This window comes from Polyodon spathula, chromosome 1 (assembly GCF_017654505.1).
Source record: "Polyodon spathula isolate WHYD16114869_AA chromosome 1, ASM1765450v1, whole genome shotgun sequence".
NCBI lineage: Eukaryota > Metazoa > Chordata > Actinopteri > Acipenseriformes > Polyodontidae > Polyodon > Polyodon spathula.
The window spans coordinates 76,489,749-76,503,418 of NC_054534.1; the positions used below are offsets into that span (position 1 = coordinate 76,489,749).

The 13,670-nt window shown below is 34.9% G+C and overlaps 1 protein-coding gene across 1 annotated transcript; it reads left to right on the plus strand.

Annotated features, from left to right (window-relative positions):
* The first annotated feature begins 1,714 nt into the window (after positions 1-1,714).
* Positions 1,715-12,128, plus strand: larp7 (La ribonucleoprotein 7, transcriptional regulator). The gene is made up of 13 exons (XM_041262601.1): positions 1,715-1,771; positions 2,468-2,683; positions 3,112-3,212; positions 3,354-3,437; positions 3,711-3,875; positions 4,015-4,120; positions 4,468-4,845; positions 5,462-5,594; positions 8,567-8,709; positions 9,283-9,407; positions 10,686-10,845; positions 11,354-11,445; positions 11,532-12,128. Exons 2-13 carry the CDS (start codon positions 2,476-2,478, stop codon positions 11,607-11,609), a joined length of 1,773 nt encoding a protein of 590 aa, XP_041118535.1. The 5' UTR covers positions 1,715-1,771; positions 2,468-2,475; the 3' UTR covers positions 11,610-12,128.
* The last annotated feature ends 1,542 nt before the right edge of the window (positions 12,129-13,670 follow it).

The window sequence follows — 13,670 nt, forward strand, 5'->3', positions numbered from 1 at the left end:
GCAGCAAAACATTATTTTGTATTGTGAATTGTTGCCAGACAGTGATCATGGACGTAAGTAAAAGAGATCATTTACTCCTTAGTTCTTTTATAGACTGACAGATGAGCTGGTGAATCCACACATTTACCGGTTAATCTATATATAGATGCACCGATTTTGCACAAAAACCGGAACAAATGCATACAGTTTTGCACACACCAGTGATCTAAATACTTCTAAAAGTGGGCCAATTGATCAAACTTTTCTTTTTTTTTTTTACTTCAGTGTGCAATACCACTGATGGCCTTTGCAGCTTAATAAAGCAGCTGCAAGAAAAATATTTTGTTAAAAAATTCAAAACATTTTAAAATATGGTACCTTATTTCCATCAGAGCTTATCTTTAAAACTCCATCTTGCCATGTCTTTGCCTTCTTTGTCTTCTGGTGAGTGTACAGCACCTGTTACCAAAGCATTTCACAGACTTCAACAGAGTACCTCATATTCAAACAGTATTATCAGTGGAGGCTTCTTGATGAACGGGGTAAACATAGTAATTTAAAGTACTGTTCAATAATTGGCCACATGGTGACACGAGGTGCTATAATGAAAGGTAAACAGTTACACTAAAGAAGTAAAAATAATACAGTATTTTTTTACTATTAGTTGTACAAACCCCTTATAAATCTTTAACTCCCACGCACCAATAGACCCATTCTCATTTGACTTTGGGGTTATTTGTGCTGGCAGATACCGTACATGAGTAGATCAATAGTATGGGTCCCCCTTCCTACAATATTGTTCATACATTGGTTTGGGGGATTTTACTTTAGAAATTATCATTTAAATTGGTAGGTACAGTGAAATACGTACAACAGCGTCTGCATAAAGATAAAACAAACCAAACACAAGATACTTACAATAAACGCTGGACAAAACATTCTACATTGATGGGCTGCCAGTTCTTCGCACAGCCTTCCTAATACATTTTATTCACAGTTTTATCTAGAAGAAAAAGTTTAATGAACACATTTTGTACAAGATAGTTTACTTGTACCGATGAGATACATATGCAAAAAAAAAAAAAAAAAAAAAAAGTCTGAATTACATCTTGTTTGCTCAAATACTTTATAAAGCTGTATAACCCCCTTTCATTCTCTCTCAGACAATTGGGAATGCTGGCATTTCATTGTCATTTATTATTATTATTATTATTATTATTATTATTATTATTATTATTACTATTATTATTATTATTATTATTATTATTATTATTATTATTATTATTATTATTCAAAGAACATTAAGATAGATAATGAAGCTGAAGTAATTTGCAAATCTGACTAACTTATTTAAATACAACTCCAAACTGCATCACTGGCATAAATATTAAAAACATATAAAACCGAAATGTAGTGTACTATACTTAGTACTGACACTCGCTTATTGAACACAGCCGCTGTCATTACTGCTCACTTTTTTGTTTTCCCGCGGAAGACACCTCATCAACTCGAGACAAAAAAAAAGAAAAAATAGGCGTCTGTGGAAATCTCCTGACTAAAATAAATAAATAAATAAATGAAAACAGCGATATCTACAGAAAATACTATATATTTTCTTTTTTTGATTAAAATGTATTCCATTTCAATATATGTACATTGTTACATAGATGGGAATCTTTGTTTCTACTGGGTTGTATTTGGGATGGTTCCTAATTGACTAGGAGAGGTCCTTTTAGCGTGTGACAGAATAAGTCGAGTCAGGGCAAGTCGAGTAAGTTTTGCACAAGTGCTTGTAAGTATAGACTGCTGTAAGCTTTATTACAGAACTGGATAGTGTATCTGTCCTATTTTGATTGTGTTTAATAGTTATTTTCAATTGGAGTAATTTGGTAATTCATTTATGTAAATACATGGTCCAAAATAAGTTGAATCTAGTGTTTCGCCAACTATAGCACGATAGTACTGAGGGAGTTGCTGCATATCAACGCAGCGCTTAGAAATACTTGACTTTTATTTTTATGACTGAAGAGATTGGTATTTATTTAACCTTTGAGAGCTAGTGTTAGTAAAGATGGACGCTTTAATCTTTCATTTGTACGACCAGGTACACAAAAATACGTTGGTGTTAATCTGTACACAGAGGTTACAGAATACCTATGCAGCGATAACGTAAATTATTGTGTGGCAAGAACTTCATCCTCAAAAAATATGTGACATTGTCTCAGATTTTCTGAGGATAAGTAACAGAAGGGACGCATAGTAGTATGTGTTTCTTCACCGGTTGCAGTAGTTCTGCAATATATTTTTTTGCAGCACAAAGTACATTTTCGATGTATTTTATAATGCCGTAGTATTGCTTAATGGTAATGCGTATTAATTATTCACAGTAGAACAGTCTCCAAAGTAGTGATGTGTTAGTTCTGCAGTATGTTAATGTAAAGGGCACTGTTAAAATAAATCCCTGGCAAGTATGTATTTGTATTTACAGGTGGAAATATGGCAGCCATGGAGACGGAGGCTACCAGAAGTGAAGGTGTGCAGATGGAAATCAGTGAGAAGACGAAAGAAAATGAGAAAAAGAAAAGATCGAGAGTTAAACAGCTGCTTTCTGATGTGAAGAAGCAGGTCGACTTCTGGTTTGGGGATGTTAACCTCCATAAAGACAGATTTCTCAGAGAACAACTTGAAAAATCCAGAGATGGGTGTAAGTACACTAATTCTTTTCCTTCAAATTGGCAATGGATGTTTTAGCATACACTTCTACACCATGCTACAAGTAAGCACCAAAAGCGTTTAGTGAAAAATGTTTTGCATCAAGTTCTAGACAGCACATCTGCCGTTTACCTTTAAAGCAGCCACACCGAAATTCAGCATCTTTGGCATCAGAACAAATCACAGAAATATTGTCAGCTTGCCGTATTTTTAGTTGGTAAGTCATGAATTCCCAATGTTAACAAACCATGTTAAATGTGTTTTATTTCACACAGAATTGGTGTAATAGTCAGTAACCGGTTAATGGCATTTTAATCTCAATATGAAAATGTTGGGTTTTCTTAAAACTTTTTTTTTTAGTTATTTGAACATATATTAATTCCGCTAAAAGAGTAAGAAATGTATGCTTGTGTTTTCCAGATGTTGACATTTCTATACTAACAACATTTAACAGAATGAAAAAGTTGACTACTGATGTGAAGTTAATAGCACGAGCACTGAAAAATTCAATGGTAGTGGAGGTAAGGGTTGTCTTTTGTTGTTTTTTGGTTTTAAGTTACATACTGGGTGGTTAATTAGTAGGCTACAGAACTTGGAGTTTATTACGCTGTTGATACAATTGCATTGTTTAACCATGGTATATTAATGTGTTCCTATTTTAGCTGAATCTGGAGGGAACCAAAATGCGGCGACGCCATGCACTTGGAGAGGATCCTAAAAATGTTGATGAGCGCACAGTATATGTGGTAGGTTTGTTTTTCTATATATCTTTCAACACAGTGAATTTTAAAGTGTAATTCTATGTGGAAGCAATTTTCAGAATAAGTTTTAGATCTGGTTGTTTTATTTAGCAGTATTCTTTTTTATCAGTTTAGGTTAAAGGTGGACATACCTTAGTGTCACTGTTTATTTTCCTCATCCATGCAGTCTGTATTGCTGAATTTGTAATGTGTAGCTCTTTTCCTAACAGCCACAATTTCCTCTTTTTTTTTTTTTTTTTTTTTTTTTTTTAAATAAAGGAACTGCTTCCCAAAACTGTTACACACAGCTGGCTAGAGCGCGTGTTTACCAAGTGTGGAAATGTGGTTTACATCAGCGTTCCTCGGTACAAATCCACTGGAGATCCAAAAGGCTTTGCTTTCATTGAGTTTGAAACTGAAGGACAAGCTGAGAAAGCCATAGAAGTAAGCAGAGAACAGTATTTATTCAAATGTTGTTGTTTTTATGAATTGAAACTGTTACATTTCAGGCCTTAACTTCCTTGAATTTCTTGTAGGTATTGATATTGTTACTGTCTTTTCTCCCGAAATGTGTTTTACTAAGATGCTGAACAATCCACCAGAAGATGCATCAAGAAAACCTGGAATCTTCCCCAAGACAGTAAAGAGAAAACCTATTGCTCTCAACACCAGTGAGTGCAGTGTTGTAGGTAAGTCCACCTTAAATTCTCTATGTACATTTGAAATAGTTCGTTTTAGGTAAAACAAATTATACATTGATTTTTATGCAGTCATTTGAAACCTGTTCAGAAATATTAAGTTAAAAAAAAAAAATAAAATAATAATATAATATAATAATAATAAAAATGGCCTGAATATAAGCAGTAAAGAAATGTAAGTTAACAAACTTGTACCCTACCAAATGACTTTACAAAACAAAGCAGAGAGCCACTCCTTATAGCAAAATGTCTTTATTAAATCGATTACACATTACTTTAGTTGCTACCTTATACAGAAATAGCATTACGAAAAGGTTAACATGTTAGTTTACCTACAGAGGAGAAGAAGAAGAAAAAGAAAAAGAAGTCTCGCAGCAGCAGAAAGGAGAGCACTGGCCTGGCAGCATCGGAAGTCAAGGAAGCCGACCCTGAATCTTGTGCAGAACCTTCTATTAAAAAGAAAAGACTTCGGGGACTGTCCGAATGCTCGGAGACAGATAGTACTGATGTCCGGAAAGCCTTGGGTAAAAAGGACAAAAAGAAAAGGTGCAGATCTGAAAGCACAGAGCCCACAGAGGAGGTCAGGCAAGGGAAACGGAAGAGAAGCAGCACAGATAGCCAGAAGGAAACCCCGTGCAAAGTCAGGAAGGTCTCTGAAGTGGAGCGAGTTCCTGAATTAAAACAAGAGTCGGAAAATGGACAAAGAGATTTGAAAGGTAGGGTCAAATATTGATGTCAAACATATATACTTCAGGTTTTATAGTTTTTAAAAATAGCATTATTTACATTTATACATGTGGACACAATATAAAAAAAAAATACAAAAGGACCAGTAATTGTTAAAGTACCTGGAATTTGTAATGTTTATGAAAATGAACAGCTCCACCTTTCTACAAAAACAAAGCCACATGTTATATTCATAGTAAGCTGTAACTTGGGTGTATTTCTTACACCTAGTTCAGGTGGAGTGTTGCAGGGGGACAGGAGAATAATTACTGTGATATCTGTACCTCGACATATTTGAGGTATATAGAGTTCTACATTTCATATATTACGACTGAAACATAAAATGGTACACACTGGTATCTAAGCAAGAAGACACAGAATACATTTCTTAAGACAACTGATATTTTGCGTCCATTCTAAGTGACTCTTTAAATATCATTAGAAAGAATTTAAACATGGTTTTTTTCACTTTTTTTAAAATTTTATTTTAAATGTTCTGTAATATATAATTTTATTTCATGTTTTTATTTCATTGCACACATTTTAAGCTCTTGGAAGTTTAGAGTATGCGTCAAGAGTATTAACTACTGTATGGATGTTTTACAGAGCTGTCTACAGAGGAGGAAAAGGATTTGAAAAAAGATGAGTCTCTGTTAAAAGCCAAGAGAAAGCGCAAGAAGAAGCACAAGGAGAGACACAAGATGGGAGAAGAAGTAATTCCATTAAGAGTCCTTTCCAAGTAAGATTTAATTGAAGGGAATTTTAATTTATATGTTCCACCAGCTTAAATCCTGATGAGAAATGGGGCAAGTTCACCTTTCTTATAGTAATTATTTGGGAAGAGAAGTTAAAGTTAAACCCCTGAACAGAAGACCCAACAGAAGATTTAGTCATTGAGGTTTTTATTTTGAACTTAATCTTTGGCCTTGTTAGAGGAGGCTGTTGAATTGTATTTTGTGGAATCCTGTGATAAGACAGAGGCAAATGTCATCAAAATAATTGCATCTAAAAAATTAAAATTGTAAACAAACAAATGAGGCTTATAGACCTTATCTTTCACTCAAACAGAAAAGCACTTACTCAATCATACAACAGTAATGCCTTGCTGTTTTGAGTAAAAAAACCAAATCCCAAAATCATGGAAGTATTCTGGAGTCTGTTTGTGATTGCAGTAAGTTTTATTTAATAAATCAGGCTTTATTGAAAGTTCCCTTGCAGTGTCAGTCCAGTGCATCAAAAGACCCAACAATTAAGCACTTACTGTACTTATTCACAGTAAGTGTTAAATGTGTGGGCCTGTAGACACCCAGTGAAATGTTCAAATCCAATTTAAAATAAACTGCATTTGCTTCAGTTTTGGTAAATTGTTGCATGTAAGATGTTCCTGTGGATCAGTCCACAACCATTGCTAAAGTGCAATTCCAATCTTAAAATAACAGAGTTGCACAATAGCATTGGTAGTAGCCAGAGGTAAACATTGCGTGTTTATTATTATTATTATTATTATTATTATTATTATTATTATTATTATTATTATTATAACAAATACAAAGTAATACATAACATCATACTACCTACAACAATAAAACCTTTGTCTTAATGTACAAACTTGATTTAGCCTTATAAAAGTTAAACAAATAAAAATTTCACAAGTCCTCATTCTAAAGGATCAGTGTGCACCTATTTCTAAAATGCAACACCATCACAGTGGTACTTGGTAAAATACTCAGTTAAGTGGGAACCCACTTTAAAATGAAAATGCCCAGCAACAACTCTAAACAAGAACATGTGCACATAATGTATTAAGCCAGTGCAGTTCAGTAGTTTTATATCATATTGAGTGCCTGTCTTATATAATTTACCAAGCCAGCAGAGTCCTCATGCAGTCTTCTTTGCGCTTCACCAGAGAGTAGCTGAATGAATGACCCTGGCTCCTCTTATTTATCTTGGTCACCTAAGCAGTGGCTGGCTCAAGCAACCTTGACTCGCACAGAGTGGTCATTTTAAATAATCTATTGTTTTGTAAATTGCTTTGTTTTACTTTTAATTGTTTAACTGTTGAGGATGGCTTTTGTCTATAAGACAGAAAAGGTTGATAACGGCAGCAGTTGAAAGCCATCACCTCAAACCATTAAGCTTGAGAGGATACTCTTTAGATAAGGGCAACAATTATGCACTTTTTTGTGCTTCATTTTAACTGCTGTCTGTGTCCTAACAAAGGAGGCTTGAACAGGTTTCTTTTTTTATATATATATATATTTTAAAACAAACTTAAAGTTATTAAATGTGTAGTTAATTGCTACTAGTTAATAAATGCTTTATTTTTGAAGGTTGTTTTTGTTGATTTTTAGTTTAATTCTAGTTAAAATGTGCATGTTGATTTACAGGGCTTATAATATAAAGTTCACCACGCTTCAAAGATTTGATTAAATGGACCAATCTCAAAGTACTACAAGGTTAATGTTTATTGTTTTTGTATTAGTATTGTATTAGTTTTGTATTGATTGGGTCATGAAGCTATTTTCAGTTTTGAATGTTATACAGATTCCTTTAACCTAACATCACCAGGTTGTTTGCATGGCAGCTAATGAAGGATTTCCAAAAATGGCATAATAGATTTGACAAGCATACCCAACAGTGGTTGATGTAAGTTTGTTATGTGCATGGGGTTCCGGTTACCAAGAGTACTGCATTTTGCAAAGCAGGATTAAAAGTACAAGGTCATGTTGAACTCCTTCAGTCATACGCTTGAGCAGCAGAGAGTTTATACTTATTTGGATTGGTAAACTTCTGCTGTTTTTAGATTAAATCCAGTTTCTGAGGAGACTCTCTGAGTCTTTCATGCCAGTTGACTGGATAACCCTGGATGTATCTGGTTCCAAATGTGTACTGGGTGCTGCATATTCTGCATGGTCAATGCCTGTGATGGAAATAGTTTAATCCAGCAAGTTCCTTGTTTTAGTTGAAAACTAGTGCTCAGCCCATAGGTTTTCTCCATAGTACCAAAGCTGCTTCTATGCATGATCTGTTTTGATATCAGTAGTCTAACCTGCTTGAATATAATTTTAAGGCTAAAATGTGCAAGATATGTCTTCCTGGACAGCCGACCGGTTATAATAGTTACACTGCCGGGAGTGAAGCTAATGGTTCTTGATCTTGGAGCTGCTCATAAAATAATTGCTATTGCTCTTGAAATATGAAACCAGCAGAATGCTTTAAGATCACTTACCCTTACTTTTAATGTGTTCTGAGAAATAAGAGTAAATATCTTACTGCTCGTATGCCCAACATTTCATCATAATACAGTAAATTGATGGAAAGAAGTCCCTTTCCATTGCAGTGTTGTCCATGCCAAAAAGGTCTTAAATATTTACAGTATGTATGTACCAAGTTTAGGTATGTCCAATTCACCTGGAATGTCTGAAACTGCTATGCAAGGGTAGTCTTCTTTCCATGCATGTAATAATCCTTATAGGTACAGGTATGCTGTGTTCCTCAAAGCTCGTAAATGTAAAAACAGCCATTTTGTGCAAGTGCATGTGTGTGCAACAATTCTGTGCCTGGGTATGTTTGACATTAATAAGGCTGTGAAAAAATAGCCCTTGGATTGCTGAATTGCTGTCATGTCCTCTTGTCATTTGTTTTAATTCCCTGCAACCCATTATCTTATAAGTTATTGTTTTTTTATGGTTTATCTCCTTTTTATTCTAGGAATGAATGGTTGAATTTGAAGCAGGAGTATTTAACACTACAGAAAAATAGCATGGCCTCTTTGAAGAAATCCATGTCTCAGATTAAACAGAAGACTGAAGGGAAGATGGAGGTTGAATCATGTCAACCAAGTGATAATGATGGTAAGTATAGCAGTCTTGTATAACAATATAAAATATATCCTTTTATTAATACTTTTAAGTACATTGCATTGTTTATAGTTGTCTGTAGTGTGAAAACATGCTTTTTGTTACCATGTGAACAATACATTTTCGTCTTTATGGAACAGTCAGTGTTTGGTACATAAAATATGAAAGTATTTAGATTATCAGACGCTCCCCCTCACCAGCACACCCAATTCACATTGGTGTATTTTAAGATCCATTGAACGAGAATGCTTCACTTTTCTCGTTCCATATTCATTTTGTCTGGGGTGTGCTAAATATTTAAGAAGTGGTGGGTGAAGTTTACAAGGAGAACTGTTACGTGACTTTCATAAAACCAATTGTATAAATACATATCTTAACTAGTAGGTAGTTAACTAGTAGGTAGTAACAAAGAAATGTCAAAGTGCCCCCGCCCCCCCCCCCCCCCCTTCTACTGTTTTACCTTACATCTATTGATTCTCATACATATGTGCATTCCCTTGTGGGGGGGGGGGGGGGGAATGCCTATTCCATTGAGATCTATTTTTGTAACTGTTGTTCTTTTCAAAGTCAAAGCAAACAACAAAGAAGCCCAGCCCCCTCAGAAGGCTGCTCCCCAGGGACCCCAGTTTGTGAGTGGAGTCATCATCAAAATCACCCACAGTGAACCCCTACCAGGAAGGAAGTGCATCAAGGTAACAGTGACTGTACCTGCAGGCTGGAGGCTCTACCTCGTTCATTGGGAAATGTAAGGTGACTTCAATAGCATTCACTTCAGAACAAAAGGGAAGCTGGACGGTCTACCCATCACATTTAAATCACAAATACAGTGTCTTTTTAAAGTGACTGTTTTGTGTGGCTTGTTTATCACAGTTTTCTGTAACCTCCACGCAGTACCGACACATTCCTTCATTTATGAATACAGCCGTCGCCGCTTTGTCAGGACGTCTCGGGAGAAGGAAAAATGATCCCGAAATAAGCGGCTGGCCAATTTAAATGAGGCAGTTGAGACAAACCTTAGTCACACTTTTTTGATTCTTAATGAAAAAAGAGATTGAAATCCCATTATGATTAAATGTTAAGTACATCATTTAAAGTACAAGTCCATGTTTTTTTTGTTTTTTTTTAAATCCCTAAACAAAATTAATCGCACCTGTGATGTTGACACGCTAACTTTCTTTGTAACAGCAGCCTGAGAAACCACAGGAGACACCCCCCCCCCCCACCCCCCTTCTCAAGAGTTCAATGTGGTTTACACAAGTCACAGCATAACTACATACTCGCTGCACTGTGCTAAGTGGCCTGTCTTGCTCTGAATAGTGATCTCCTTTCATCATTTGAAAATACCGTATCCCAATTAAACAACATCCCAACTGACAACATAAATAGCATTTGGAAGAACGGTCACCCAGAGTTGTATCCCATTTAAGCACCAATCCTGATTCAGTGGCGCTAACTATTAGCATCTCTAGGTACAGTTTAAAATTATTTTTATATAAAAAGTAATCAAAACGTTGAATTTGCATAGGATTACAATAAATAACTTTATTTTAGGATCATCTTGGATGAATAACATTCGCTGTTTTGAAAAAAATAAAATATGGCAAATTTATCGCTGTGGTAAGTGCTTTGTGGATATGACAATTTCCACCTGACTGTACCAGTTCTACAAATATCCACTGGTTTTTGGCTTAGAATACACTCATGGTTATTTATTTTACTAAGGGGCAGAAACAAGTGTGTTGTGTGTTTTTGTTTTTTTTGTTTTTTGCAATGTATGTTTTACACAGATTACATTCTTTTGCATACTTTTACAGCCATGTTATTGTTTCCTGCCTGTTGGGTACACTTTGGTATGCGCCTTGTTTTAGGAGGTTGCCTTTTTTTGTGTGTTGATTTTTTTTGGTTTTTTGTTTCTGGCTGTTTGTTGTAGTTAATTGTTGAATAAAATATAGGTGTTTGTTTATGATCAGGATGCTTTGTCAGAAGTGGCTGCTGTGGCTTACGTGGACATGTTAGAGGGAGATGCAGAGGGCCATGTCCGGTTTAAAACTCCAGAAGACGCCAAGACTGTGATAGAGTCTCGTGCTGAAATTCAGAAGAAACACCATTGGAAACTGGAAATCCTGTCTGGTGAGTGGCGTTGTAAATGCATGCATGTTGTCTAAATACAAAAACGTAACTATTGTATGTTTTGAATTTATTTTTTATAAAATCTTTTACAAACTTTTTAGCTTTTGTTTGTGTGATTGACCTGTATTTTGGAATAGGAAAACAAACACATCTGCAGTGTAGCCTCAGTAATGCGCCTGTATTTTAGCCTAAATAGTCTGGTAAAGTGACGATCATTAGCAGCATTTTACAGAACAAGTGTAACACTACCAGCTAACATTCCTGTTGAAGGGACTTTTGAAATTATCCTTTTGAAGTCATGGAAAATTCTTCTGAATTTTAATGGGGAGAGGTGTATGAACCATGATTTATTAATAATCCTATTAAGTCAATTATGTTGTTTTTGCTTAAAGAAATGGGTTGATTTACTGACATGTTTTAGATGTTGTTTCTCATACATCAAACTTATGAAACTGGGGTGTTAAATATGTTTCTCTACATACTATTTTTGTATTTTTTTGTAATTAAGGTGATAATGAACAAAGGTACTGGCAGAAGATTTTGGTGGACAGACAAGCTAAACTTAATCGTCCGAGGGACAAAAAACGAGGCACAGAAAAGGTAAAAGAAAATGCTTGCTGTGGCAAAATATGTAAACAAAACAAATTGCACTTTTGGCTAATTTTTTTTTTTTTTGTCTTTTTAAGCTGATTGCAAAAGCTGAGAAAATAATTGTGGCTAGAACAAGAGAGGCAAGCAAGCACATACATTTTGATGAAGACTGAAGAAGCTTCAAGATAATTACTTTCTATTGAAAGGGTTACATTGTTTTGTTTTTTTGTACTTAATTTTTTCTGCAGCATTTTTTTGTTTGTTTGTTCTGCAGAAGCAACACTGTGTGACTGTTTTTTATGACTGATTCCTTACGAATTACTGTGATTTTTAATGTAGATCATGTAGAGACAACAAAGTAGAGTGCAACCCCTGTTAAAGTGCTTGATTGCTGTTGTGGTCATATCCAGTATAACAAGGATTCAGATTAATTCAGGTACCTGGCTGTAAATGATGGAGACAACTTTTTATTTAGCAGAATGTTAAATTTAATATGTATTCAGCTTTGATTTTATATCAGAGCCTAATGTGAAAGATAAAAATAATGTCCCATTGTTGGTATTAGATGGTACACAGTGCAGTTTCTCCATCTAATACTTTTTATGAGCGGGTTTTGAGAATTTATTTTTTGGGTTAAAAAACTGAATAAAACTTCTTCAGCTCAGCATTTCTTGTTACCTTTTCACATAGTGTGTGTGTGTGTATCATTTATTTATTTATTTATATATTTAATTTTTGTACGATTTAAGAATTCATGTTTACTATTATAGCACTAGAGGCTGTGCAAGTGACTAGTAAGTAATGGACTCTTAGTTTTTTTTTTATTTTATCTTTATATACATCATATGGGAAATATCCTCATGAAAACAAAGAGTCCTAATAGTATTAGGATTGTTTGATTTACATTGTATCGCTATAACAAACACATGCCTATCATTACGCAGACCCTCATAAGCACTCATTTTAATCAATGTTACATTTGGTAAGGTGGTCAAGGTTGATGTTAATCGGTTTCTGTAAAACCAGCCAAAAATGACCTATGTGAAATTGTTTTTGTGGGTCAAGCCATTCTTGGTGAACAGGTAGCTAAATTCACATAATTCAGTAATACTCAAATTCTGAGAGTGGCTAAAGAACAAATGGGTCTTGTGACTGAACTGCCTTCTCATCTGTGAAGAGCTAACTGATCCTTCCAGGGCAGGACTGTGAGGCAATGTGGGGAAGCTCGCATCCAGGAGCTGCTGCTCATGCTGTACCAATTTGTGGCTCTGGAGTGGTGTGGTTTTCTGTTTTGCTAATCCCAGCTGATGTACGTTATTTTTAGTGGAGCACTTTCTGTAGCACTAAGAGCCATTAAGCACTGCAGATCTTGGCACAATTAAGGTAGTTGCTTTAGTTAACCAAAAGAGGGCATTGATCTGGAATGTTCCTTTAAGCTCACTGTCCTCAAAACAAGTACAAGAGTATGAACATGTTTAGTTACATTTTAAAACAGTATTGTATTAGATTTACAATGTATAAAGCATGTGACCAGAGAATGCTTAAATTTATCCCAATAGAAATTAAGTGACTTTAGTACTCTTAAAACATATTTTATATTATGTAACTAGACTAAATGAATTTGACCAGTTCCTTCTGGTCTACAACATTATGTATAACCTTTGTAATGTTGGCTTTTGAGGCAAGGTGCATACACTGTTGTAACATTGTACCTGTCGAGATGTTGTGTTCTGTTTTTTCAATGGTTAGATTTGCTTTAGAAGGAACTGCTGAGGGTTATATCAGCCAATGCAAGGTATGTGTAATTTACAGGCTTAAACCCAGTCCATGATGACCCAAGTATAAAATAAAATAAATATTAAACATTAAATTAAAGTGTAAATACTTCAAACTTCACTTTGGGCACTAGCCTCACGTGCCAGCTATGGAGACATTTGTAAAAGGGGATGGTGTTTTAATGCACATTCTAGCCAGGGTCTTTAGGCTCTTGCATACTAAAGTGTGTTTTTTTTTTTTATTTTTTATTTTTTTTATATTTGTTTTCTAGTTTTGTTTTATTGAGTACAATCAAACATTCAGTAGCCTGACAGCAATGATGCATATGTGATATAGGAATGATCACATATATGTATTTTCCAATTATTTGACCCCACCCTATTAAAAACTACTAAAGTCCTTGACCCATGCATCATGTTTACAAGGCTAAACCTTGCCCTTATTTCTAATAAAAGGAT